General features: G+C 57.6%; 3 protein-coding genes and 1 non-coding gene across 11 annotated transcripts in view; 1 reads left to right on the top strand and 3 right to left on the bottom strand.

Annotated features, from left to right (window-relative positions):
• Positions 1-1,022: 1,022 nt before the first annotated feature.
• On the bottom strand, positions 1,023-1,096 carry TRNAN-GUU (transfer RNA asparagine (anticodon GUU)). Its single transcript has one exon. It is a non-coding gene; the product is annotated as a tRNA-Asn (tRNA).
• Positions 1,097-2,505: 1,409 nt separating this feature from the next.
• Positions 2,506-13,856, top strand: PCGF2 (polycomb group ring finger 2). Of its 6 annotated transcripts, none has more exons than XM_049800689.1 (10): positions 2,506-2,598; positions 5,978-6,117; positions 6,408-6,504; positions 8,808-8,863; positions 9,452-9,502; positions 9,587-9,695; positions 10,295-10,343; positions 10,533-10,628; positions 11,036-11,116; positions 11,579-13,856. In XM_049800689.1, exons 2-10 carry the CDS (start codon positions 6,006-6,008, stop codon positions 11,915-11,917), a joined length of 990 nt encoding a protein of 329 aa, XP_049656646.1. In that variant the 5' UTR covers positions 2,506-2,598; positions 5,978-6,005; the 3' UTR covers positions 11,918-13,856. The 6 variants fall into 6 exon arrangements, with proteins under 6 accessions (XP_049656646.1, XP_049656645.1, XP_049656648.1 ...); XM_049800688.1 differs by having other exon boundaries at positions 10,530-10,628; XM_049800691.1 differs by lacking the exons at positions 2,506-2,598; positions 5,978-6,117 and having other exon boundaries at positions 6,441-6,504; positions 8,808-9,257; positions 10,530-10,628.
• An 85-nt stretch (positions 13,857-13,941) lies between these two features.
• On the bottom strand, positions 13,942-15,165 carry CISD3 (CDGSH iron sulfur domain 3). The gene is made up of 2 exons (XM_049800693.1): positions 14,912-15,165; positions 13,942-14,526 (listed from the first exon to the last, which is right to left on the bottom strand). The coding sequence occupies exons 1-2, from the start codon at positions 15,161-15,163 to the stop codon at positions 14,347-14,349; spliced, it is 432 nt and encodes a 143-aa protein (XP_049656650.1). The 5' UTR covers positions 15,164-15,165; the 3' UTR covers positions 13,942-14,346.
• A 5,682-nt stretch (positions 15,166-20,847) lies between these two features.
• The window catches only part of MLLT6 (MLLT6, PHD finger containing), a 47,109-nt gene continuing 42,742 nt past the window's right edge, over positions 20,848-25,214 (bottom strand). For all 3 annotated transcript variants that reach the window (XM_049800007.1, XM_049800008.1, XM_049800009.1), the window contains exon 20: positions 20,848-24,586. In XM_049800007.1, the coding sequence (XP_049655964.1) occupies positions 24,542-24,586 (45 nt within the window). In that variant the 3' untranslated portion in view covers positions 20,848-24,541. The remainder of the gene's footprint in view (positions 24,587-25,214) is intronic.

The raw sequence follows: 25,214 nt of genomic DNA, 5'->3' as shown, positions 1-25,214 counted from the left end.
GGCGCAGCCTGTCCCGTGGCAGTTGTATTTTTAAAGTGTTTTCCATTGTAAAAGGTTTCTCGCAGGGATGAAGTCAGAGGCCACATTTTGTCTGGTGGGAACACCCCACGTGCTGGGGAGAAAAGGAGCAGTAGAACCAGATGGGAATATGTCCACAGGCAGATTTTGGCAGCGCCCGGTTCCTCCGCAGCCTTGGCCATCTCGGGTGGCAGTGGGGAGGTGATTCTCGCTGGGCACTGCTGCTCTCTTCGCTTTCCTGCCAGGCTCTGGCTCTTGGATTGCAAAGGCAGCAGCAATCCCACTCCCTGGCCCAGAGAGCCCCAGCACTTCCCCAGTCCCGGCAGCGCTGGACTTGGCCATGGAAGCATTTTGTGGCTCCGGGCTTTTGAAACAACAGGGATCTTCCTGGCGCGGCTTTATGCCCTGCATTAAAACATTAACTTCATTATTTCTGGTATGAAAATAAAATCGGGGCAAGCGGGGAACATAAATAGATTTTACAAGACTTTGTAAGAGAGGGGAACTTCAGCAATGCAGATTTGGACCCCCTTCAGCTTGTTTTTAAGGCAAAATATGGACTCTGGATGGAAACAGGCTTTCAAGTCTCCGCTCCATTTTTAATGTCCCAACATGTCCTTTTGCTTATGGGAGAAACCGCAGTGCAGAGGGGACCACAGGCTAAGCAGAAATGTTTTTGTTAACACCAGGGGCTGGTTTCCTGCTCACCCAGTGCCTTGGAGAGAGCTGTGAGCCCACGGGGAGCACCGGGACCACATCCTGCCCAGCCACACCTTCTCCGTGTCCAGCTCAGCCCAGTCCCGAGGGTGAGGACCACCCCAAAAGAGCACGGAAAGCCCCACCAAGCCCCTGCGCAGCTCTCTGCACAGTTAAAACCCACCCTGCACGCCCCACGGGGACCCGGGACCTGCCACCTCAGCCTGCTGCGTCCATCCTCGGCCGCTCCCCGAGACCGGCCCTGGAAAAAAGTGGGGGAAAAAAAACCGAGGTAAAACAGCTCGATTCGTCCCTGGGTGGGCTCGAACCACCAACCTTTCGGTTAACAGCCGAACGCGCTAACCGATTGCGCCACAGAGACCGCGCTGGCGAATGTCGCCGCGACCGCCGCACTCAGCCGGAGCATCCCCGGGAGCGCCCGCGGGCTGCGGGTACCAGAACCGGGTACCAGCACCGGCAGACCGAGTGCCGGCACCGGGACACCGGCCGGGCTGGGGAATTAATCGCACGGCCGCAACCGTGTGGGCCGAGGGGAAACACGCGTGGGCGCTGCGCCCCGCCGAGGAGCCGGTAACACCGGGTGTACGGAAGCGCCCTCGGTCGCGCCGAGCCCCGGTCAGATCCACGGGGGAGGCGCGGACACGCGCGGGGCAGCGGGGCCGTCTGGGTCTTTCCGCTGCGCTGGAGAGGGGCTGCAGGGCGTCGGGGGGGGGTGAGCTGCCGCCGACACGCGTGGGCTCCCCGGCTGCTCGCAACCCCCGAGATCCTCCGTGAGCTCCCCGCAAGGTGCCCCCTTCCCTCCGAGTGGGGACGGGCCCGCCGTGACGGATCCCGCCCGGCGCCGTGAGCCCGCCCGCTCTGCTCCCCTTCCTTCCCTTTTTTCCCTTATTTTCTTTCTTTCCCGTTTTTTCTTTTTCCCCTCTCCTTCCTTTTTTCCTGCCTTTTTTCTTTTCTCCCTCTTTTCTTTCCTTCCTTTTTTCTTTCCACCTATTCCTCCCCCCCCCCTTTCTTCCCTCCTTTTCCATGTTTCCCTTTCTTCCTCTAATTTCCCTCTATTTTTCTTCCCTTCCTTTTTTTCCCCCTTCCCTTTGCTTTCCCCTCGCGGCACCGGTCCCGCAGGCCCCGCCGAGCACCGGCAGGTACCGGACCCCCGCCCGAGGGGCCCGGGGAAGGTCCCGAAGGGCCCGGGATGCCCCGCGTCACCTCCCGGGTGGCAAGTCCCCCCATTCGGGACCGAAAATGCCTCCAGGGCTGGTCGGGGAGGGGGGTCTCGGGCCACCACCCTAGCAGTGCCGCGGTGATGGGGGAACACCGGGACCGGGCACCGCCACCCCGGCTCGGATTTTGGGCCCATTCCAGCTGCTTTTAGGGCGCTCTCCTTTTCTGCCGAAGCCCAACGGGGGAGGGGGGGGGGATGGCAGCAGCGGGGCTCTCCGCAAGCACCGGGGCACCGTCGCAGCGGTGTCCCCCGGGGCGGCGGCGGGGGGGGGGGGGGACACGACCGTGTCCCGGCGGGGCGGGGCGGCGGGGGGGGGGGGGGGCAATCTCGGCCCCTCACTCCCCTCCTCCGCAACACCCCAAAGGAATGAGGTCACGTGAGGCGGGGCGGGGCCTGGCGGCGGCTGGAGGAGGGAAAAAAATAAAAAAAAAAAAAAAGGAGGAAAAAAAAAATTAAAAAAAAAAAAAAAAAGGAGGAGGAAGGAGGGAAAAAAAAAAAAAAGGGGAAAAAAAAAAAAAAAAAAAAAACCGAGCGAGAGAAAAAAAAGGGCCCCGGCCGCAGCGCCGCCGCCGAGTCGAGCCGAGCCGCGCCGACCGGCGGGAGCGGAGGGGCGGCCGCGGGGCCGCCGCTGCCGCCGCCACCAGGTAGGGACGCGGCCCCGGGCCCCCCCCCCTCCGCCTCCCCCGCCGCCGCCGCCGCCGCCGCCGGGCCCCCCCCGCGCCCTTTTCTCTCCGCGTTCAAGATGGCCGATGGCCGCCGCCTCCCCCCGCTTTGTGCGGCGGCCCCGCTCCTGCCCGGGGGGGGCCCCTGACCCCCTCCATTCCCCCCCCCCACTCCCCAACGGCGGGCACCGGCGAGGGGCAACGGAGCTCTGACAGCCCCGGCTCCCGACGCCCACCCCCCCCCCCTTCCCCGGGCCCGGCGCGGCGTAGAGCGGGGCAGTGCGGTACGGCCCGAAGGGGGGGGGGGGGGGGACCGCGGCGGGAGCCCCCCCCCGGGGCGGGCGGAGGGGCCGGGCCGGGGCCCCGGGGCGGGCTGTCAGCCGGCCCCGAGTACAAAGGGCTGGGGGGCACCGGGAGCGCCCCGGGTTCAGCGGGGCTGCCCCACCCGCGGTCCCAAATCGGTGTCGTGTGTGTGTGTGTGTGTGTGTCCCAAAAAAAAGAAGCGGGAGCTGCCCGCGGCGCCGGTGTGCCACCCGCCGGGAAACATCCCCCCCCGGGGGGCACAAGGAGGGGTCACGCGTGTCCGTGTCCGTGCCCGCGCGCCTGTTCCAGGCGGGTGTCACGCACGCCGGACGGCCACATCCCGCCGCGGGGACGGGGGCCGAGTGTGTCCTTGTGCCTACACGGGTGTGGGGACACGCGTGTCCGTGCCCTCCCCGTGGTGCTTCCTTCTTCCCCCCCCCTCCCCCACGCCGTTTCGCTCCTCGGCAGCGGCCGGTCCCCGCGTCCCGCACCCCGGGAGGAGCGCGGGGGGGGTGTGTGTGTGTGTCTCGTCGGTGGTGCGTGGGTTCACGCTCCGGTGCCCTTTTGTCGTGTTCCCGGTGCGTGGGGTGGGGTGGGGAGGGGGTGTCCGTGGCCGCCGAGCGGGCAGTGCCGGGGGAGAACCGTCCCGGTTTATTTCCCGAGCTTGCCGCCGCCGGTGGGTCCCACGGGGAGGGGGCAGCCGGTCGGGTCCAAGTTACCGGTGACTTTGAAACGTCCTTCCTTACCCGTGCCTGGTCCCGGGGGGATTTTGGGGGGGGGGACGACACACAGACCACTGTACCGGGCCACCGCCCAGGGAGACAAAAGACCCCGAAAATCGGGGCGCGGGGGGGGGTGCGGGGCAGCCGGGCGGCGGGACCCGTTCCGGGACCGGGGCAGCGGGCGCCGCTTGGCGGGACGGGGCGGCCCCGAAGGCTCCGGCGGCGCCGGTGCTACGGCCGGCTCCGGTGCCCGGGGAGGGGAGTTGGGGAGGGGTTGGGGGGGGTCCGGGGCTTTGTTTCTGCCCCCGCGGCAGGAAATCGCCGTTGTTATCACCCGGTTTATTAGAACCGGTTTGCGCCGGTGGCTCAGGCTCCCCCCCCCCCCCCCCCCCTTCCCGCGGAGACCCGGGCCGCCATTGGCGGCTGTGAGCACCAAAAGCGGCAAAATCCACCCAAAATGCAGCCGTGGGATCCTGCGGCCCGCCGTGGGCAGCCGGTGCCCGGTGGAACTGCCCGGTCTCCTGGAAGGGGTCGGTGCGGGAGCCCCCGGGGCTGGGGACCGTGGCCCCCCCCCCCCCCCCCCCCCCAGGCATTCCTCCTGGCCGTGGCCCCCCATCACCTGGGGGCTACGGAGGGCTGAGGGCACCCGCTTGGGTGCAGCAAGGTGCAGGGCACCCCGGGGTGCCCACCCAAGGGTTACCCAGGGGGGAGAGCTGAGCCTGGGGGGTGCGGGGGCTTCCCAAACACCCTGGTGCCCCTGGCCCCCTCCCTGTAAGGAGACCCTGGGGCTCGTCTTGGCCCCTGCCCCTCCAGCACAGGGGCGTCCTTGAGGTCCCCATCCCCGTGATGTCCCCATCCCTGCAGCATCCCCATCCCCACGGTGTCTCCCATCCCTGCAGACCTGCCTCCGGGGACTCCACGGTGGGTGAAGGAGATGAGAGACCCAAACTGGAGCCCGGGAGAAGCACCGCAGGGAGCAAGCGGGAGCGGTTAGGGCGGCTTCCCCAGGGCAGGCGCCTGGCACGGCCCCGGTGTCGTACAAACACACCTGCACGCACCACTCCATCGCAGAACCCCGAGCACGCACCCCTGCGCGCGCAAAAAAAAAAAAAAAACCCCACAGCCTCGCACGCGCAGCCCTGTGCGCACCCACCCAAGCGCACGCGCTCCCGTGCACGCACGCACACACACGCGTGCAACCCTGTTTTGCTCCCTGGGTGCGGGGTTCACCCCGTTCCTCGCCCGGTCGTGGTACCCGTTGTGCCTTCGGCGGTCATCTCGGCCGTTGTCCGGTTGTCGGCTGTGGGGTGTCTGCGAAGGGCCTGGCCCCGTGTCAGGCTGCCGGTGACAGCGCTTCGTACCCGGCCCCGTGCGAGCGCCCGTACCGCAGGGGTGCAAGCGTGTGCGTGTGTTATCTTCGCCCGTGTGCATGTAGGGGATACGAGCGTGTAGGTGTCGTGTGTGTGTACACACACGTGCGTGCGTGTGTGTCTCCCTCGGGGTGGGTGGGGTTGTGGGTACGTACGGGTGTTGCTGTCGGCACACCCCGGCTCTGCCATCGCGCCCACGCTCATTTTACGCAAACCCAGGGTTTCTTCTCCCCTTTCCCCCTCGCCTCGGATGGTTGTAATAATATTCTGGCTCTTCTCCAAGTATCGGGGTTGCCATGGAAACAATAAAACTGCGGCGATTTCGGGCTCCGGCTCTACCGTCTCCCATTGTAAACGTGGAAGTGCCGGAGCGGGCAGGCAGCGGTTCCCCCACGTCTGCGCCCCAAGCCGGGGGACGCTGCCCATACCTTGTGTGCACACCCGGCCCTGCACACCCACACGCGCAGGTGCTGCGGGTGCTCCTGGCCGTGGGCAGGTGGCCAACACCGGACTCGGGAGTTTCTATAGAAACCGCGAGGCAGTGGCTGAAAATGCCTTTTCCATCGAACAAAACAAAAATACACTTTGTGTGTGCGTTCACGGCCCAGGTTGCTGCAGGCAAGGGGCTGGCTAAAAGGGGTGATTTGTCCCCTCTCAGAGGTGACTCGGCGTGGTGGGGACCCACTGGGGCACCCCCAGGAAGATGCAAACATGAGGCAAAGGGAGCTGGGCAGTCCCTAGGACCAGGACCTGCGTGGGGAGGTGTGTGGGTGCTGCTTGCACACCCCAGGGGCTGGCAGGGTTCGGGGCTGGGGGTGCTCTCGGGGCAAAGCATGGCACATCAGGGGGAGTGTCAGGCACCCCCACCCTGCTCTGGATTTGTTCCTTCAAGGGTGAAGTGGGTCCCACGGGTCCCGTCCTTGCACAAAGTGGCCATTAATGGTGGCCCTGGGTGTTTCCCTGCAGGGAGGATCCGCCGCGGCGCTGCTCCAAAATGCACAGGACCACCAGGATAAAGATCACCGAGCTCAACCCCCACCTGATGTGCGCCTTGTGCGGCGGCTACTTCATAGACGCCACCACCATCGTGGAGTGTCTGCACTCCTGTGAGTGTCCTGGGCTCCCGGCTGGGGCTGCGCTGCACCTGGGGTACCCCGAGCCCCGGGAAGGGTGGCCGTGCGGCACCAAGACCCTCCTGCGGTGCCCAAACCCACCCTGCATCAGGCGTTGCTGCCGTATGGAGCTGTAGGGTCATGGATGGGGCCAGACCGGGGCAGGCGAGCAGGGGTCCCAGCCCCGAGCCAGTGCGGGGGTGAGGGCTGCTTTGCTGGGCTGGCACAGGGGCTCTGCCCCTCGTCCGTCTGTCCATCTGCTCATGCCGAGTCTTTCCCCACAGTCTGCAAAACCTGCATTGTTCGGTACCTGGAGACGAACAAGTACTGCCCCATGTGTGATGTCCAAGTGCACAAAACCAGACCCCTCCTCAGCATCAGGTGAGCTTTGGGGGCTCCCCGCACGCCATGCCCCTGCGTGGCACCAAGCCCCGGCTCCGTGTCGGTGCAGCCTGTGCCTGCTCTAGGGTGCAGCCCTGAGCACCCCGAGATGGGGAGCAGGGCTCTGCGGCCAGCCCAGGTTCACGATGGTGCAGCTGAGCAGGGACCGTTGTACCTCTTGCAGCGTGAAACCTCGCTGCTCCTGACCCCGCACCCCACAGCTGTGGGGATTTGGGGTGCTCTCCGGGTGGAAGGGGAACAGGGAGAGTGGGAAATGCCACCATGGAGGGAACAGGACCCAGGGACATCTCTTCTGTGGCAGGAGGAGGCTGGGGTGGGTGCCAGCCAGAGCAGGGGCTGCCTGTGCCCATCCCTGCGCATCCCAGACCACAGACGTCCATCCATCCGTCCCTGCAGTCCCACCGTGCGCAGTTTAACCTGGGACTGCCTGTGTTTTCTAACTCCCTGCTCTTTCCCCCGTGGGGATGGTGCCATGTCCCTTGGGGGATGCCAGGGTGGGCTCACGGCAGCGCAGGTGAAAGGGTGCCCGGCCACGGTGGTGTTGGCTTCGTGCCGGCTCTGCCCCGGCCCCGCGTCTGGCTGGGGAAAGCCAGACACGTCCCGTCAGTTGTGGAATTGGCTCTGCAGGTGGTTGGCATAGAAACCATGAAAGGCTGCAATACATCACTCGGCTTTTTTTTTTAATCCTCCTTTTTTTTTTAGCCTCTTCCGTGTAAATCTGTTTCTGTAGTAACACTTTTTCCGCCTTCCTCCCGCCCCCCCCCGGTTGACTATGAAATATTTACACTCCGGCTCCCACGGCTCCCTCGCCAAAACATCCCTGTCTGTGCGCGGAGACGGATACGCAGCCACCCGCGCCACAGACGGGCACCGCGCACGTGAGCAGCTCTGCGCCGGCGGCCCCGAACCCCGGCTGTCGTGGTGGCACAGTGCCTTCGCCTCCCGTTTGGTCCCGGCGGTGGGAAATGTGGGGCACATGCGGGCAGAGGTGCTGCCGCAGGTGACAGGGGCCTCATCCAGATCTGGTGCCACAGAAAACTCTCTGCACCGACAAGGTTCCCCTTTGCTTCCCAAACCAGAGCCGCGGTGCCGCGGCAGCGCCGAAACACCCGTGCCCCGGTCATGATGCTGCGTGGTGCTGAGGGTGCTGCCCACGCTTGGCCACTGTGTGTCCGTCCCCCCCCCCCCCGTGGCACCCTGGCCACCACCCAGTGCCACTGTGCTGGGCTGAATGGGGTTGACTCATGCAAGAGCAGGGACCGGCTGGTAATTAAGCTGCCAATCAAGCGGCTGAGGTTGTTTTTTCATTAGCTTGCTGTAAATTATAAAGCAAATTCTCTGGGTATGTATTATAAATAAAATCACAGTGGGGCCTCATGAACCAGTGTGACATCACCGAGGAATTAGGGATAAAAGACACGGCTAGGCTAAAAATAATATAGGGTACGGTCATTTGTTTTTCTTTAAAATAAAGGCCTTATTATTAAAATGGAAATAATTGCAGATATAATTTACTTTTTCACCAGTCCCACTGCTCTTGCTTTGTTTTTGAGATTTTTTTTTATTCGGCTGAGCTGCTGGTTTTAAATTGTGCCAGAAGCCCTGCCTGCAGGGTCCTGAGCCCAAGCCTTCAGCACAATCCCGTTCCCGGCTCTGTGCTGAGGATGGGACTCGAGCTTCTCCAGTTCCTCGAGTGCGTTAGAAGATCCTACCTTGAGATGTTCACAGTTTAGGGAGTCCACTTTGCTTTCCTGTATAGCAACCTGACAGTGGACACTATCCTGCCATCCTCACAACATCCTTACAAGAGGGAAAGGAAAGCCTGAGCCCTGAACTGCAGCCAAGTCCAAAAATAAAATTAGATGCAGATTAAAACTTGCAGTAACATTTGCTGATCTTAGATTATTATTTTTTTTAAGTTCTCGGTGTGTTTTTGTAATCATTTTGACTACTGAAATGGATCCTGGCCCCAAAATCCTGCTGTCATCATCCCTAGCAATTACAAGGATTTTTGAAATTGTTTTCTTTCTTTTTCCAGAGTTAACCCTTTGCAGTGAGCGCAAGGGCGGACAGGTTTGCCTGCAAGACAGGGTTGTGGCATCGCCATGGGATGGGGAGTTGGGGCTTTGTGCTGGGAGTTTCCCAGGAGGGAGATGTGGGGAGTGCCATTTGGGCTGGCCGGGGGCACATGGTGCAGGGCAGCTTTCGGCAGCCCGAGGAAGCAAGCTGTTCCCTAATCCAGCTGATTTCTCTCTCCTTTCCTATTTCTTTTTTTCCCCCAGGTCGGACAAAACCCTACAGGACATAGTGTACAAACTGGTCCCGGGGCTTTTCAAAGGTACAGCCATGGACAATTATAATTGTGTGGGTTTGGGGTTGTTTGTAACTCGCTCCCACCCACCAGTGAAACCGGTCCCCCGGATTTCGCTCTGCCCACGCACACCCCTGCCCGTGTAATGGGGACAGCAGGAAAATGCATGGTGTGAATGGACAGGGATGGGTCCGCCCGGATAGTGCCCATCCCACACTCCGGCAGCCCGGGGGCTGCTGCTGGGGGGAACCACGAAAAGCAAAGCTGGGAGCAGGAGCCACGGATTTGCTCTCCAAGTGCCTGCCCGTCCTCGGGGGAAAAAGTGTGGGGGTCTGCAGGTGTGGAAAGACTGAGGACAGTCGAGCCGCCATAAAGGCATTCTCACAGCAGCAGATTTGCAGCCGCTCCAAGGGTTTTACTGGTACGACTTGATTGCTCTCGCTAAAGCGACTGCTCTCCTATGGGTCCGTCTGCACCAGGCAGCTCGTGCTCGAGCTGCCGGCGGGGAGCAGGCGCTCGGCAGTCCGGGGCTTCCTCTTGCTCCCCTCTTTGCACCCATCTCCCCCTTGGTGTGATGTTTTTCTCCCCTCACCTTCCTCCTCCCTTCTCCCACAGATGAGATGAAGAGGCGGCGCGACTTCTACGCAGCCTACCCCATGGCGGAGGGTAAGTGTCAGCCCCGGGGACCCCCCTCACCCTGGCTGTGCCTCCCTGCGACGGCTCAGCCTCTCCCTCCCTCTGTTCCCGCAGTCCCCAACGGGTCCAATGAAGATCGCGGGGAAGTCTCTGAGCAGGACAAGGGGAACCTGACAGATGATGAGATCGTTAGCCTGTCCATAGAGTTTTACGAAGGGTCAAGGTACCGTTTTCTGGCTGCTCCTAAGCCTCTGCCTGGGTTTGGGGTTGTGAATAAACTCTCGTCCTCTCTTCCCGCTCTGGAGACGGAGCTGAGATGTGAGGTGGTGGTGGCTGACACAGCCCCTGCTTGGAGCTCAGCGTCTCCTGGGGTTCTTGAACGGACGGAGGAGCAACCCAAAACCCATCTGCTCTGGGTCTCCATCCTGCATCCTCCATGGGTGCTTGCTACGGCAGTGGGGTCCCCGCATCGCCGCTCCCCGGGCAGGCAGGGCAAGGCTCCTTCCCAGGCAGCAGAGCCCAAGGGCTGCCGCATCCCTGGTGCCGGTGGTGGCCTCCAAGGATGTCATTGGCATCTGGAGCAGCGGTTCAGAGGAGGCAGGGAAGGCGACAGCCCAGGCAGTGGTTGCAGCGTGCTGGATCGGAAATGCAGCAACTTGGGCATGTACGTGGTCAGGGGTGGCCAAGCCAGAGCTTGGCTGAAGGTCACTGGATATTCCCCTTGCAGCCGCTCCATGGATGTCCTTTCTGATGGGTTATTTTTCCTCTCCGCCTTTTTATTCCTCCATAAACTTTGTCCTGTGTTTGCTTTCCTCCCCTCAGAGAGGAGAAGAAAGGGACCGTTGAGAACGGGGACCTGGAGAAGGAGAAGGTGAGTGTGGTGGGACCATGGCATGGAGAGCTCCATGTCCAGCTGCCTCCTGGGCTTTTGGGGTGTGGGGGCGGACCGGAGGGCACCCCCAAACCATCTGCTGAAGGAGGTGGGAACTGCCCATTAATTGCACGGCGGACTCTCAGCAACGCCTCTCCCCCCGGCCCCCTCCCGCTGCGTCCCCAGAAGAACGGGGTGCGGTTCCTGCGCTGTCCCGCCGCGATGACCGTCATGCACCTGGCCAAGTTCCTCCGCAACAAGATGGACGTTCCCAGCAAGTACAAGGTGAGCGTGTGCCTGGGGTGCGCTCGCTGCCCGGCTTTCGGTGCGCTCCGGTGGGCTCAGAGGGGCCAATGCCATTTTGGCCATCCCATATTGCACCCCACGCTGCAAATACGCCGTGCTTTGCTTGGTGCCGAATATCACGGCTCTGCTTGGTGCAGCCCAGGCTTTGCCTCCCCAGTGAGTGGGCGCCGGGGCAGGATCCGTCCCTTATGGCGTGTTGCATGTAAACTGAATTTGCTCCAGTTTCTGGCAAGGGCAGTGCTGGGAGCCCTGGCAGACCCCTGCTCTGGGAGAGGCACTCGGGGATGGAAAAGCCCCCATGCCCCATGAGCAGCTCTGGGGGGGGGGGGGGGGCTGGTGGTGCCTCTGCCCCCGTGTTGGGGGACTGACACCGTCCCCTGCCCCAGGTGGAAGTCCTCTACGAAGACGAGCCCCTCAAGGAGTATTACACCCTGATGGACATCGCTTACATCTATCCCTGGAGGAGGGTAAGCGGAGCTGCCTCCTTCCCTGCCGTGGGCACCGGCACAGGGGCTTGTCTCGGAGAAAAGGTCCGAAAAGTAGTCCTTTAGGGGAAGGCTAAAAGCATTAAAAGGCTTTAAAACTGAAAAAATTTGAAGAACTTACTTAAAAATTGAAAAACTGAAAAAAATTAATTGAAGAGCTTAAAAATTGGAGAGCTTAAAAATTTGAGCACTTCAACAAATTAAACCCCCGAATGCCCCCTCCTTACCAAGGTGTTTGTTCCAGGTGTGATTTTTTTAGGAGGCCAGGGGGGGCTGCACCTGCTTTTCTCCCCCTTTCTCCAGGGCAGGCAGGACGGCTGGTGGCCGGCACCCGGCCATGCTGCCACCGCGGGCAGCCGGTGATGCGGTGCACGCCGGTGCCGTCCCGGCCCGGGGTGCCACGGGTTGCCGGGTGCCATGCGTCTCCCCTTCTCCCGCTTGCAGAACGGGCCCCTGCCGCTGAAATACCGCGTCCAACCCGCCTGCAAACGGCTCAAGCTGTCCCAGCCGGCCACCTCCGAGTGCACCAACACCAGCGGCGCCTCTGAGTGCGAGTCGGTCAGCGACAAAGCCCACAGCCCCGCCACGCTGCCCGCCACCTCCTCCTCCCTGCCCAGTCCCGGTACCCCATCCCACGGTTCGCCCAGTTCCACCGCCGGCAGCGGTCCCGCCGGTACCGGCACCGCGCTCAACGGCACCTCGAACTGCCACCCGCTGCCGCCCGCCGCCAGCCGGTGTCGCAAAACGACTGTCAATGGCAGTACGGCCTCCGCCTTGACCTAAACAGTGACGAAACAGGGACTCCTGGCTGGGTTTTATATATCTATATATATTATATATATACATATATAAATATATATGTGTACATAGGGAGAAAAAAAAATTATACATACTTATTTTCTATTGATTGACCAGATTAATTTAAAATGCAAATAAGACACATAAATGTGGTTGAATATTTTTAAATGTTTTTTGTTTTTCGTTTTTTTTTAAAATTTTTGTTTTAACTTATGTAAGCTGCATGCCAGAGCTGGGAGCCATGCAGGCGCTGCCGCCTTCCTTGCTCGTTTTCTCTAACGCTTTTCACTCTCCTCCCCATCCCTCTCCCCTCGCGCCTGCTCGGAGCGAGACGGGGCCGTGAGCAGGGACTCCCGGCTGCACAGGTAAGGGCCAAGCACAGGTAAGGGCCAAGCACAGAAGCCAAAAAACTGCCCCCCAGCCCCGCCGTGCCCTGTGATTTTTTGCTTTGTTGTGTTTAGTTGGGGATTCTATGGCACCAGGTTTGATAACGTGGAGCCTGTGGCCAGCTGGGACCAGCGGTCCATTTGTTGGCATCGAGCATCACTTGCCAGTGTTGCCTCCCCTCAGCTTTGCCTTGCCGTACACGTTTCTGTCTCTTTTTTGCTTTCCCTGTGTGGTCTCTGGACGGTGTTTCAGGCTCTGATCTAGCAAAGACTCACACAGACGCTTCCCTTTATGCACAGTAAGTAGTTTGTTTTTTGGTATTTTTTTTTTTCCCCCCAGCTTAAAAAAACTATGCTTGCAACTTGGTGGTGAAGGGCCAGCCGTACCGGGGGTGGGAGCACAAGCCCCGCTGAATATTGGTTTCTCCTCCCCGGGGCAGACGGGCAGCGCTGGGTGCCAACAGCTCCAGGCACTGATGGGAAATTTTGGCTGGGGGCAGCTAAATGGTTGGGGGCTGCTTTGGCAGCGCTGGGTGAGTCTGCGTGGGACCCAGGGGCTTCAAATGCCACTGCCCTGCCCAGGCAGGGAGGGGGTTCACGGGACCCCCACATTGCTGGCTCCCCACTCACCTCCATGGCTTCAACGCCACATTTCAGAGCATTTATTTTTGTTCCCCCCCCCCACCCCTCCTTCCTACCTTCTCCTGTCCCCACATTGGGTTTTTAAAAAAATAAAATAAAAAAAATAAGACTACAGTGCCTTTAGCCAGGAGGCTTCGGTGAGGGGCGAGCGTGGGAAGGTGCTGCCATGTTTTTGGGCAGGAGCGGCGCGGCACCGGTATCGCTGGCTGCCCGTGCGCTCCGGGGAAGGGACCAACTTTGTACATTGACAAAAAAAAAAAAAAAAAAAAAAGCACATGAACTCCGGGGAGCACAGACCCCGGGGGTTTCTCTCTTACCCTTGCTGGGGAAGGGGGTGAATGACAAAAAATAAGCAAGTGCCTGCAGCGCGCGGATGGCACCCCACGGCCAGGCAGCGGCTACGGCCGCCCACGACGGCACGGTGAGAACCAAAGGAAAGCGGCACGGGAATTGTATGAACAGCCCGACTCCAAAGGTCAGGAAACATGGGATGTTGTTATTGTATTTTTAAAATTTTTTTTTAATGATTTTTTTTTTTTTTTAAGTACTTGCACCCCCATCACGGACTTGACAGCGGCACCTTCTCTGTAGCACAGCCTCAGGCTCCGCTGCCCTCCGGGCACTGGGGATGGGGCCCGGGAAGGTTCCCGCGGGACCCCTTTTGTTTCTCTCTTCCCCATCCCCGGGCTGGGGCTGGACGAGGGGCTCGAAGCGTGTCGGGGGGCTGCATTTGTCTCGACTTTGACACCCCTTTTCTTCTTGTAAATAGGCCAAAATGGACTGAAGGAGGCAGCTGAAGTGCCTCGGTCTGGGGTTTGTGTGGGGCTCTTGGGGGGGTTGTTTTGTTTTCTGTTTTTTCCTATATGGTACAAACCAAATTGCTCTGTATGTTTGCATCCTGTACGATGTTTTAATGTCTTGTAATATATTCTGATATTCATATATTGTTATCGGTTAAACATTTGTATAACTATACAGCTTTGTAAATGTAATAAATGCTGCAGACTGTCATTCCCTTCGTCCGCCTGTACAGATGCATCCGCCCGGGTCCCTCGGTCCCGTATCCCGGTGGGCACCCACAGCTCCGGCAAAGCAAACCCACTCCTGAAAGTCCCATTATCCAGTGGATTATTTTTTTCCGCAGCCGCTGCTGAGCCTTCGTTATCCCTGGCAGGGTCCCAGCCGAGCAGAAGGCAAAATTGCTGCCCCCGTGGTAGGGTGAGGCTGGTTTACTGCAGCTGGTGGCATCCCTCAGAGCTCAGTAATTAAGGTTAATTGGGGTGGGAGCCGAGCATCTCCTCCCAAACCCAAGAGAGGACTCAACATCCCCGTGGTCCCGAGCTCCCGTGGGCTCCGTAGCCTCCATCCCTGTGGGGCGCAGCCGTGTCAGGGCTGCGCGGAGAGCTGGGCTCCCTGCACGGCCTCTTCTTTGTGGGTGCCGTCGCAATACGGGGGGGAGCGGGTGCGCTTGCACCCACACAGCCAGACCGTCTTGTCCTCCTCCGGGATGAAGCGCAGCGGGGAGATCCCCGGGGCCGCTTTCTTGTGGGCTCCGTCGCAGAAAGGCTGCGAAGCAAAAGGGGAAGAGGTAAAGGGGGGGGATGATTTTGGGGTGCTGGGGGGTGCCTGGCTGGACTGGGGGCTGCACTGTTGCACCCCGCTGGGCGTGAAGCACCATGCTGCTGGCACTGAGACCTCATATCCCCCCCCCCCCCCCCCCCCGGGGCGGAATCCATCCCCCGGGAATTGGGGTGCTGCGGGAGCCCCCAGGAGGGCAACAGCATCTCTCCCCCCCCCCCCCCAAAAGCCCTCCCCTGGACCGGGGTGGGGGGGGGGTCCCCGTGAGACCGGTCCTGCCCCATCCCCCTCCGCATCCCCCCGTGTATCCCAGCCTGGGTGGGGGTCCGTGGGGTCCGTGTCCCCCCCGTTCCCGGTCCGTTCCCGGTCCGACCTGGTTCTTGCTGTGCCCGCAGGCGCACCAGGCGTATTTCTTCCCCGCCTTCACCTCCACCGGGAACGGCTGTTTGGCGGCGATCACCGGCTGCGGGGGGGCCGAATACCATCGTCCCTGGGGGGCTGAGAAAAGCGAAGGGATCTGCAAAACCCCCGGTGAATCCCGGTACCGGCGGACACCCCCGCTGCCCTCCCGCCGCCCGCCGTTACTCATCAGTGTCACAAGCGCAGCCGGTCTCAGCAGCGGCATGGCCCAACTCACACACAACCCACCCCCTCTTCCTCCTCCTCCTCCTCCTCCTCCTCCTCCTCCGCCACCACCGTCAACCGGGTCACCTTCCCCGGGACCGGCTCCTCCTCCCCGGCCCCGCCGGAAGAGCCGAGGCCGGCGGGCTCGGCGGGAGCTCGGTTGCTCGCTGCAGAAAGGTTCCCACTTCCACGGCTGCTCCCACCGATCCTTGAAGCCCACCCAGGGGTGTCCGATCGACCCCGGGCTGTGGGTCTGCAGAGCCCTTTGGTGCTGCCTGCCCCCCCCCCCCCCTCCTCTTGCTAGTTTTGGGGGGGGGGTTCACTCCGCCCCCCCCCCCCCCCGTGGAACTGCAGCCAGGGGGGTGTTGATGTCCCTCTGCTCGCCAAATGTGGGCTCTTCCCCTTCCCTGGAAATTCATCTTTTAAGCATCAAAGGTTTGGACTCCTCCCCCCCCCCTTTTCTTTTTTTAAACATTTAACTACTGGGAAAAATTGGCTTTTTTTGACAGCTGAAATGATTTAGCTCTGCAGATGGCCGCGCGCCGGAGGGGGGAGCGCTCCACGGAGAGCCGGCTCCACGGGCAGGATCCCACCCGGCTCCCCAGGGTGGGGGTCACGGCCCCCCGGCCACCGCGTGTCCTGCGTGGGGGGATGCCCACGGTCAGCTCCCAGCATCCCGGCTTCCCAGTGCAGTGGGAGCGAGGGTGTGATCCAGGCGTGTCACCCTGTAGAGGTGTTAAACCCAACGTCCAACCCAAGGCCATTTTATCTTCCTTTCTACAGTGCTCCCCCCCCCCCCAAGGACTCACCCCCAGCGCCCCTATCCCAAGGGCAGGGGGAGAAAATTCCCCTCCAGGCAGCGACTTCCAACCCTCAAGCCCCAGGTTCAGCGCCTCAGCTCGCAGCATTACTTGGAGACTTCCAAACATCCACCTCGGCACATTTTTAACGGAGGAGGTTGTAAATTCTCTGTTTAATACCGCTCTGCAGCCCAGCTGCCGGCCATGGGTCGGGTTTTCCAGATTACCGGGGGTCTGCAAGTCGTTTGGGAGCTGCCGCGCTCCCTCGTTCCTCCGAGGCACAGTGAGCGGGGCCGAGCGTCGTGTCTGCCCAGAAACGTCGAGAAAACGAGCAGACAGGGAAGCGGATCTTTTTAGCCTACTTTTTATTTTTTTGAAAACATTCTTTTAATAAAAAGAACGAGGGCTCTGGCAATTTCTCAGTCATACAAATACATTAATGATACAAAGCCGTCGTTTGTGTTGTACACAATGGAGAGAAAACGAGGCTCGCTGACTTCCTTACCCACTGAAGACAGAAGAAGGGTAAACAGGAGTTTTCTGTCTAAGAGATCCTGCTGCCCTTAGCACCTGAATCGGTTTTTGTCCTTAGGAAGAAATTAAAACGGAAAGCGTGCTCCCCTCGAGTCCCCCGCAGTGAGCGCAGAAGACGCCGACACGCATCAGTTGTACAAATATGTAAGAAAGTACGTACATTCCCAGCTACAAATCTGGCCGTGTAGTTTTCAAATAAAAACATTTTCTTAGGAAAAAAACCATACAAATATCAGCTTCTATGTTTACGCTCTCGTATTTGCAACTCGCCGCTTCTCTCCTCGCTCTCCTGTGCTCTTCATCCCTTTTCCACGGGCCCCTTTGGCCCACTCGAGACCGACTCTGCCGCGGGGACCCCTCCTAACTCCGAGGATGTGCTTAAACCCCTCCGAAATCCAGGCTGTGCGCACGGGCAGGGGCTGTCCTGAACCCGCTTTCCTGAGCAGTAGGGCCAAACAGCTACCAAGGGGCAGGAACACCCCGGGCCGTGCCTACGAAGGGATCTGTCTGCAGCCGATCGTTTAGTTTGATCCCCCCATAACCTGGATCCCAGACCCTCCCGCTCACCGCGGCGTTCAGGTCTGCAAGCACTTTTTGATTAAACTGTCTTGCAGAGGCTCCCTACGGCCCAGGCAGGTGCTAAAACTTTGCATTTGCTGCTTAAATTAAAAATACAAACCAGGCCCTGGAGGGGTTTTCTGCGCTTTCCCCTTTAGCTGTGATATCACATGTAATTTGGAGTGCAGTCACAGATCGGCGCTGCTGGGCAGGATATTGATGACTTTTCAAAATTAAAATTATAATTGTCAACTAAACAGAGTTTTTCCATTTTCCTATTTTTTAACCATTGGTAGCATAAACCAATGCCCTCAAATTCTAATAAATTTTGAAATATCAGTTAAAAAAACCCCACACATAAAACTTCCCTCCCTCCATCAGGCCAGACGTTACTCCAGTTTGAGCGGTGGGTTTGTGGCAGGGAGCTGCGAGGGGGGGGACCTGTCCAGGCAGAGCAGCTCCACCACGTACACCAGGGAGGGAAAGGATAAATGAGGGCTTGCGGGTTTGGCTGAGCCCGAACCAAACCCTCCCTCTGAGCACAACCTCGCCCAAGGTCTCACCAGCAAAAAAAAAAAAAATCAATAAAAAAATCCTTTCCTTGTAGCGCTGCTGCTGCTCCCACCTATCTAACCCCCCCATCCGCACCCTGCAGCTCCCACCGCAGCGATGCCCCGGGTCTGATGTCCTGAGGCAGGCAGCAGTGGGTTAGGATGGGATTTTCTGTGCCGAGAATCTCACGCAAAACCCACGGAGCCCCCACACAGCAGCAATTGCCCTGACTGACACGGAAAGTCACAGCCAGAGCCGGACTGCGCCCGTCACACACTGCTATAAAGACCAGAAGGGCTGGCAGCTGCACAAGTTTATGAGGTCTTGGGCTCTGTCTGGACCCCACGGTCCCAAGAAGCTTCCCTGCAGGATTGAAGCCACATGGGACATCCAGGAGCCCACGCTTCCCACTGGTGGGTACCACAGAGCTGGGGTCCCTTTTCTGGGCAGGGGAGGGAAGAACAAAGTGCAGGAGACCTGGCTCCTCAGCAAATTAGTCCTCCCTGTGCCTCTGCTTCCCCATCTGGAAAACGGGAGACGAGACGACACCTCTGAATTGCAGTTTCAGATCTGCTGCTGCAAAGTTACTATTAAAATTATTGCTACTTCACCCTTTCCTGCAAAGGTGACATCCACAGCCTTTATGACAACTCCCATTTCTTAAACTAAACGCACAAAGGAGAGGCACCAGGGACCCATTCAACTCCCTGCCTCAAGGCTGTTTTGATCACAGGCACTTGATTATTTTTACTTATGTGGGTTTAAGAAACGGCACAGCACAGCATATACCAAGGGCAACGGTAAATAACAGAGCAGCATGAGCTGCCAGCTCTGACGGACGGGCTGGGCTGGAAGAGAGCCCTTGAAAAACCACTTTGGGCACAGGGCTGCCTGCTCAGCCCCGTCCAGGCTGGAACCTGACAGATGACGCAGGTCTCCTTAACAGCAAACACAAAGCAGAGCAAAGCCCTTATCACCATCTGGATGGGGCGACGCGTGCGCTGGAGAGGGGCGTGCAAACAAACCGGGCTTTAACTGGAAAGGTTTGTGCAGCGACTGGCACTGCTGCCGCATACAGCTGGCCCCTGGTGCAAGCCATGGCTACGCCGTCCTTCGGAGAGGTCTCGGGGACAGGCAGGACACTTTAGACCGAAGGATGGACTTGCCCTGAACAGAGAAGCCCCCAGGCAGATGTCCTTCTCTGCAGCAGGAAAGCTTCTGCGTCCTCGAGCCAATCCACCGGTCACGGCAAACAACCGCCGCCTGTTCCGAGCTCCCGAGGGACACCCTCCACCGCCGCAGCGGGCTGGATCCCCGCTCGCTTCAGACGTATCGGTCACCTCTCACCCTGCCAACTAGCCTGAACATTTCACCCCAAAGAGAATGACACCATCTGCTTGGTATGTCTTCTCTGGAGTCTTCTACTGAGCATGTGAGAAGACCTCATCTCTGTCTATATTGTCTTTGGTACGGAGCCAAGGGGCTCAGCCCATCTGCAGCCATGTAGTCTGCGTGGACGGGGCTGGAGTCTGAACCGGCCCCGTCCCGCTGGGGCAGCCAGAGCGCACGTGCCAGCGTGGAAACAGAGAGAAAACCAGGGGTTTGCAGAGTTCGGTGGGTGCCGGGGCCAAGGGAGCCCCCCCTGTTCATACAAGAGCTGCATCCAGGGGACACTGGTGACCGGCTGGGAGAGCCCTGGAGCAGAGGAGGCCTGTGGAAGAGAGGGGCTCTGCGTAGGATTACTCGGACAGCTGCGTTTCAGGCACCTGCTACAGATGTGTTTCTCCCGTTATCCTGATCCAAGAAGATGCCATGACCTGCTCCTCGGGTACAAAACCACTGAACATTGCTCAGCACCTTCCTCTCATGTCTCTCCAGTCCCCATCCGTGCAAAACATGAACAGACACGCTACCAAGAGCCAAGCAGTGGAAAGAGGAGAACCATGCCAGAAACAAGCCAACATAACTCTGTGGAAATGTTAATTATTTTTTTTCTTCATGTTTCAGGGCTCCAAGAAACACAGCAGAACTAGATCTATGACCCTGCTGCTCCACAGGCATCCCCTGCGTCTCCCTCCCAGCCTGCACCCCAGCACTAACCACAAACAGGCCCAGAAGAGGAGGCTTTGCAGCTATCAGCTACTGCAGAGAGCAACCAACCACGTCCTCAGAACCAGACACCAAACCTCCTTTTCCCTTCGAAAAACAGCTGAAAGTTTCCTCCAACAACCCAGAGCATTTGATGACCCAACTCTGCAAGACCAGCCTTTACATGCCAAACTCTGCTTCCTCTGGATGACCCAAACCTATCAACTCCTGTGTCTCCAGTTCACTCTGCACTCCCTTCCTGGCAGCTCTCGGGCTGTCTGGAGAAACCTGGGCAAATTCTTTGGCCTCCAATATCCTCCCCCCAGGTGCAATGCTGACTGCTGGTCAATGAGAGCGAGAAAAGCCCTGCAGAAGAATCAGGTGCTGGGGGAGAACTTCTCCTGGGCCTTTTAAAGGAGCCCTGTGAACCCAGAAGGCAAGCAGGGTTCACCTCGTTGATGGGAAGTGGGCACACATGGCTGGGGAAAAACAAAAGGTCAATAAAACCAGCTTCAGATTTAAAAGCAGAAGGAGAAGGCAGAACCGTGGAGCCTGTGGGCTACGAGACAGAAAAACATGCAGTTTTGCAGCATGACCCACTGAAGTGCCAAGCCAGATCTAAGAGCTGAGCACTGGAGCGGGAGCTGGTTTTCTCAAGAGCAGGACATGTCTCCAAACCATATTTTGAAGAGACCTCATCACCCAGCTATGCAGGGCTGTTTGGGGGAAAAACAGAACAAAGCAGAAACACCGCAAGCCCTTCCCTTTGGTGCTTAGGAGAAACAAACTCTTGGGAGAGTTTGCCAGCTGGAAAGCTTACAAGGTCAACGAGTTTGGTTTTGGGCATCTCGGCTGATCAGCAGGGGCAATCGCTGTTCTGGGGAGTGGGGGAGCGACATTTTGCTCATGAAACAACAACCAACTGCTCCTCCCTCGCCCTGGTCTCCCTTCATTCCCGAGGTGCAAAGCCAGGAAGGAGCCAGGCTGAGAAACCCTCCCCGGGCCTCGCTCCTGCCTCCTCGAGAGCATCGGAGTGTGCGTCTGTGTGCACTGCGGGCACAGGACCTCAGCACAGCCACAGGAAGTTATTCCCACAAGACCCTAGTCTCATTTAAATGTTGAAACCCTAGCTGTATTAAAAAAGTCTTTGATATTAATATTAATATTATTTATTATAATAAAGAACAGTCAAGCAGCGTGAAAAAAATATATCTTAGCTACATTACCTTAAATTGCCAAAAATATACACATTTTTTCTCTTTTATTTAATAAAAAAACAAATCAAAACAAAACAGACACATGCAACATACTAAATGAGACATTAGCATCAAAACGGGTAAAGAAACGTACCCCAGTGCAACTGAAACACAGATAATCTTTAGCTTTTATTTTTGCTTTCCCCTGCTCTCCCTCTTTTTCACAGAGATACAAATGTTTAATGTCGACCTTCCAGCAGTGCCCCCTTCTTCTCCCCTCAATCTGCCAAAGGGACCTTTGGCTCTGGGACAGGTTGAGGCGATTAGACAAGGAGCACACTTCAAAGGGACCGGGCGCCTTTGGAAGATGTCAGAGAAATGTGTAAGTGCTATATGTCTCTTCCCCTGCTTGTCCTCTCCAGCCTCTTCCCTCCCTGCTCCAGAAAGCCCCGGAGAGCGGAGGGGCTTTGTACTCAAACTCCTGCCACCAACAAAAATCAATGGCACGGCCAGCACGGAGCAGAGGGGAACCAGGGACGTGGTGTAGCTCAGCCCTCCCTGCTTTTAACAGCGATCCTGCCTACAAAACCGATTCCTTGAATTCAGTCCTCGATTTCCAACCTCTTCCGATGCGTGGGCTCCCAAATATTTTCCCAGTAGCAGTGAGGAGCCCCGTACAGCACGTTTCAGCCTCCGGACTGCAAACGCACCATTAAGTACCTCTCACTGACCCCCTGCAAGTTTTCTGTTGTTGCCCAGGGATTTGGGCACAAAACCACTGATCTGAACGGGGTTTTTGTTTGTCCTGGGAGACAGCGCATGTTGTATTACAACTCGCTACACAAGGGATAGATGCCAACCAGCCTTTCCTCCTTCCCATCCCCTCTCTTCCTGGTACTGGCACGTTTCTAATTTCAGGGCGTGAAATGTGGTTAAATTTTGGAAGAGTTTGACCAGGTTTGGGCACGATGTCAGGCCCTTGTGGTTACAGATGGGTCTGAAGGCCGTGCTGATGGTCAGCGTGACAGCAAAACAGGTGGCAACGCAAATTTGGGACCTTAAGAGTAAAAAAATAAAATAAAAATCAAACCCCAGACAAACGCAGCTGGGCAAGCAGCTGGCAGAGACCACATTTGCACATTTAACAGCCACTGTTTGACCCCTAACACTTCTGTCCATCATCTTGCTGACCCAAACCAGCGCTAAGGGAATATCTGTTCCCAAATCCCAAGGACTTGTTGCTTGCCAAAGGTTGGCAGGTACAGCCTTCACATCCACGCAGCCATCACACGCACAAACAGGGTACTTCAGGGCTGAATTTAGCACAGCAGCCCTGAAACAGCCATTCTGCATGTTACTTTCAAGGCCAAGACTCCTCGCATGTGGAGGGGGCAGCAAGGCAAGACCCCCGCTGCAGAAACAGATCCTGCACTGAGCAGTGGGTCTCTGCGCCAGGGCGGTTTGCGTGGCACAGAGGGGAGGGGGGACAACACAGCTAGGGAAGGAAAAAGAAAAAATAAAAAATTAAAAAAAAAGTGCAAGCACACAGTTGTGCCAGAGCAATTTTGGGGACAGGGAGCCAAAATTAGAGTCAAACCATTTGCAACTGAAAGATCTCATTCACAGTTTGTAAGTACCAGGCGGATGGAAGGCGGCACAGCTCAGCCCGTGACTTACTCGGGAGGTGGCTGGGGACAGGGAATGTGTCAGCAAGAGCCACGGTTCAGTGCTCCTCTCTAGGTCTGTGCTGCAGAGACCACAAGGAAGGCAGACTTTTTTTTTTTTTTTTCTTTCTCCTGCATTTCCACTTTTAGCTGCCATCTCCATCTTTCCAATAGCTTCTTAACCTTGTTAGAACATTAGCTTTTCTTTATAAAAAAAAATTATATATATATATATAATATATATATATATTTCTGAGCAGACAGCAGTGTTCTGCCCAGTTCACAGAACTGGAGGCTGAGATCAGAAAGGTATTTTCTCTCCTTTTAGCCTTATTCAACCATTGTGGTGACAACCTTCCAAACAAACACACACACAAAAAAAAAAAAAAAAAAAAAAAAAAGAAAAGAAAATAAAATTAAAAGGAAGAAAGATATTTAGCAGATGAGTCTTGCCTATAACAAGCTTTTCTAGTACTATCAGCACAGACCCACTGCTGACAAATTTGAATAGTGCAAACTAGTTAGAGGCAGTGGGAATGTGCTGAAAAATATCCATTAAGGTCTGACAGATTTTTTTTTGTTTTTGTTTTTAAGACCCTCAGAGTTTCTATTAGCTGGAGTCTTCCCGCCTGCCCCCAGAAGCTCTGGATTTAACCAGCGGATAAGGAAAAGAAGGGGCATTTGTACGTTTGACGTAGATGTTCCCCTTCCCCCAGAGCTGCCCCACCTGTCCTTCAATCAATCCATCACATCCAAGCTCAGAGGAAGCCGATTTCATTGCTGAGGTTCCAGGCTACAAGACGGAGTTAAGGTCAAAAGGTGGAGAACAATGAAGGGTCCAATGTCCTAGCTCAGGAGACTGGTAATTGTCCCATTGCTTGGAGATCCCTTTTCTGAAGTGCCCAAGACCAGTGGAAGAACGTGGTTTTGCCAGACTGGAGTGATTTGTGGTGGGTAAGAAAGAACAAGTACCGGATTTGGGATTCTCTCTTCCCCACACACATTTCTATCTCCCAGCTTAGGCCTGGGAAACAACTGCCAGGTTCAGATGCACCTTCTGAAGTTGGCTACGACAGGGGTAATACTGGCTACAGCCCCTTTTTGCAAGCTGAAATTTTAGCCTTTGGAAATCTTGGAAGGAAAGAGTGAGAGATGGCACAAGGAGCAGGAGTGTGCTTTTCACGTGAGAAGTACAGCACCGAACCGACAGCAGCTGGCAGAGCAGATGTGGCAATGTCCTTTAAAGAAGCAGGTGGCTATCACCTCCTCCCCAAGCACCAGTCCTTACCCATCGCTCCACTGCTTGTGTCTTTTCAGGCTGGGTTTGGATCCAGCTGAGGTGTCGGGGCTTCATATGATGGCTATAGAGAGAAGAGCATCCTAAGAGCCCAGCAGATGAAAAGCAGGTGAGAAATCTCAGCTACAGGACTTCTTCTTAACCTCCCCATCTGGGCGAAGCAGACCACGTAGGCACTGCCACCACGTCCCACTTCCCCAGCTGCGTCACATCCAGTGCTGCCTCCGAGGGCACTGCCACATTCCTCTGCACTGTGCAGAAAGGAGTCCTCAGCAGAGGGGCCTCCCTCCACCAAGGTCTTGGCCAAGGATGCTCGATGGTCTCTAGTGCCTCGGCCTGGGGGGCTACCCACACGTGAACACACGCTCGCACTCAACGGCAGGGAGGAGACTGGCAGGCATCTGGTGTTAACTCTCTCCTCCACTCTGCACGGAAACACAGCTTCACTTTGAGCATGTGTGGCATGGACCAGGGCGGCGGGCAGCCCCCCACCTTCGCTCCTCCCGATACCAGGGCTTGGTCAGAGACGTACTGTCTTCCAAAGCACCTCTTGGCATTGCCCAGCGGCAGGAAATGCTTCTTGGAAGCCTTGTGCTCATTGCTCTAACAGTATCAAAGTTGACTGTGGAAAGCCACATTCCCCTGGCTGAGAGGAGTTGGCTGCTGGTTTGTTCGGGGTGAGGGGGGAGCTTAGCCCTTGTCCTGGGTAAGAGGAGCTCCCTTTTCATTCATGCTCTTTAAAAAACAAACAGAAAAAGAGACGCAGAGGAGACAGGTATCAGTACTGGACGGGCAGCAACACGAGGGAGCAGAAGCAGAGAGCCCTGCTGTGCTGCGGACCTGGCCCTGCTCACCGCGAACTCTCGGGCTCCTCCGAGATCAACAGAGACACGGGAGCCCCAGGTTTCCCCTCTGCCCAGTTCAGGCCGAACTGGCCCCTCAACCCTGGCCTTTGGCTCCTAAATGTCTCCAACCAGGGCTGGACCTTCTGGGTACAGGTATAGGCCAGGGGAGGGATGGAGGAGAGATGAAAGTATCACACCATCAGTCCCTAGACACTGGTGCTCCAGTACAAGGCTGCTTTACAGAGAGGCTGTAAACCTCTTCACAACCTCTCCTCTTGGGTGCAAGATTCCTTCTAAACCCTGGGTTTCAACATGCAGTCACCTTCGTATTTCATCACGAGGCTCCAATAGGGCCAGCACTGCCAGGGGCACATTGTCCCATCCAAGTCCTAGGGTTAACGGAGACAAATCTATGGCCTGTCTCTGCCTGGCTTCTGCAGCAGGTCTGGTGTGTGTCTGCACACACACACACACACACACACACGGAAGGGCACCTTGGGAGCCTCTGTGCCTACCCG

Source organism: Accipiter gentilis, chromosome 5, assembly GCF_929443795.1.
Source record: "Accipiter gentilis chromosome 5, bAccGen1.1, whole genome shotgun sequence".
Classification (NCBI taxonomy): Eukaryota; Metazoa; Chordata; class Aves; order Accipitriformes; family Accipitridae; genus Astur; species Astur gentilis.
This window is presented reverse-complemented; position numbering and strand designations above follow the sequence as displayed.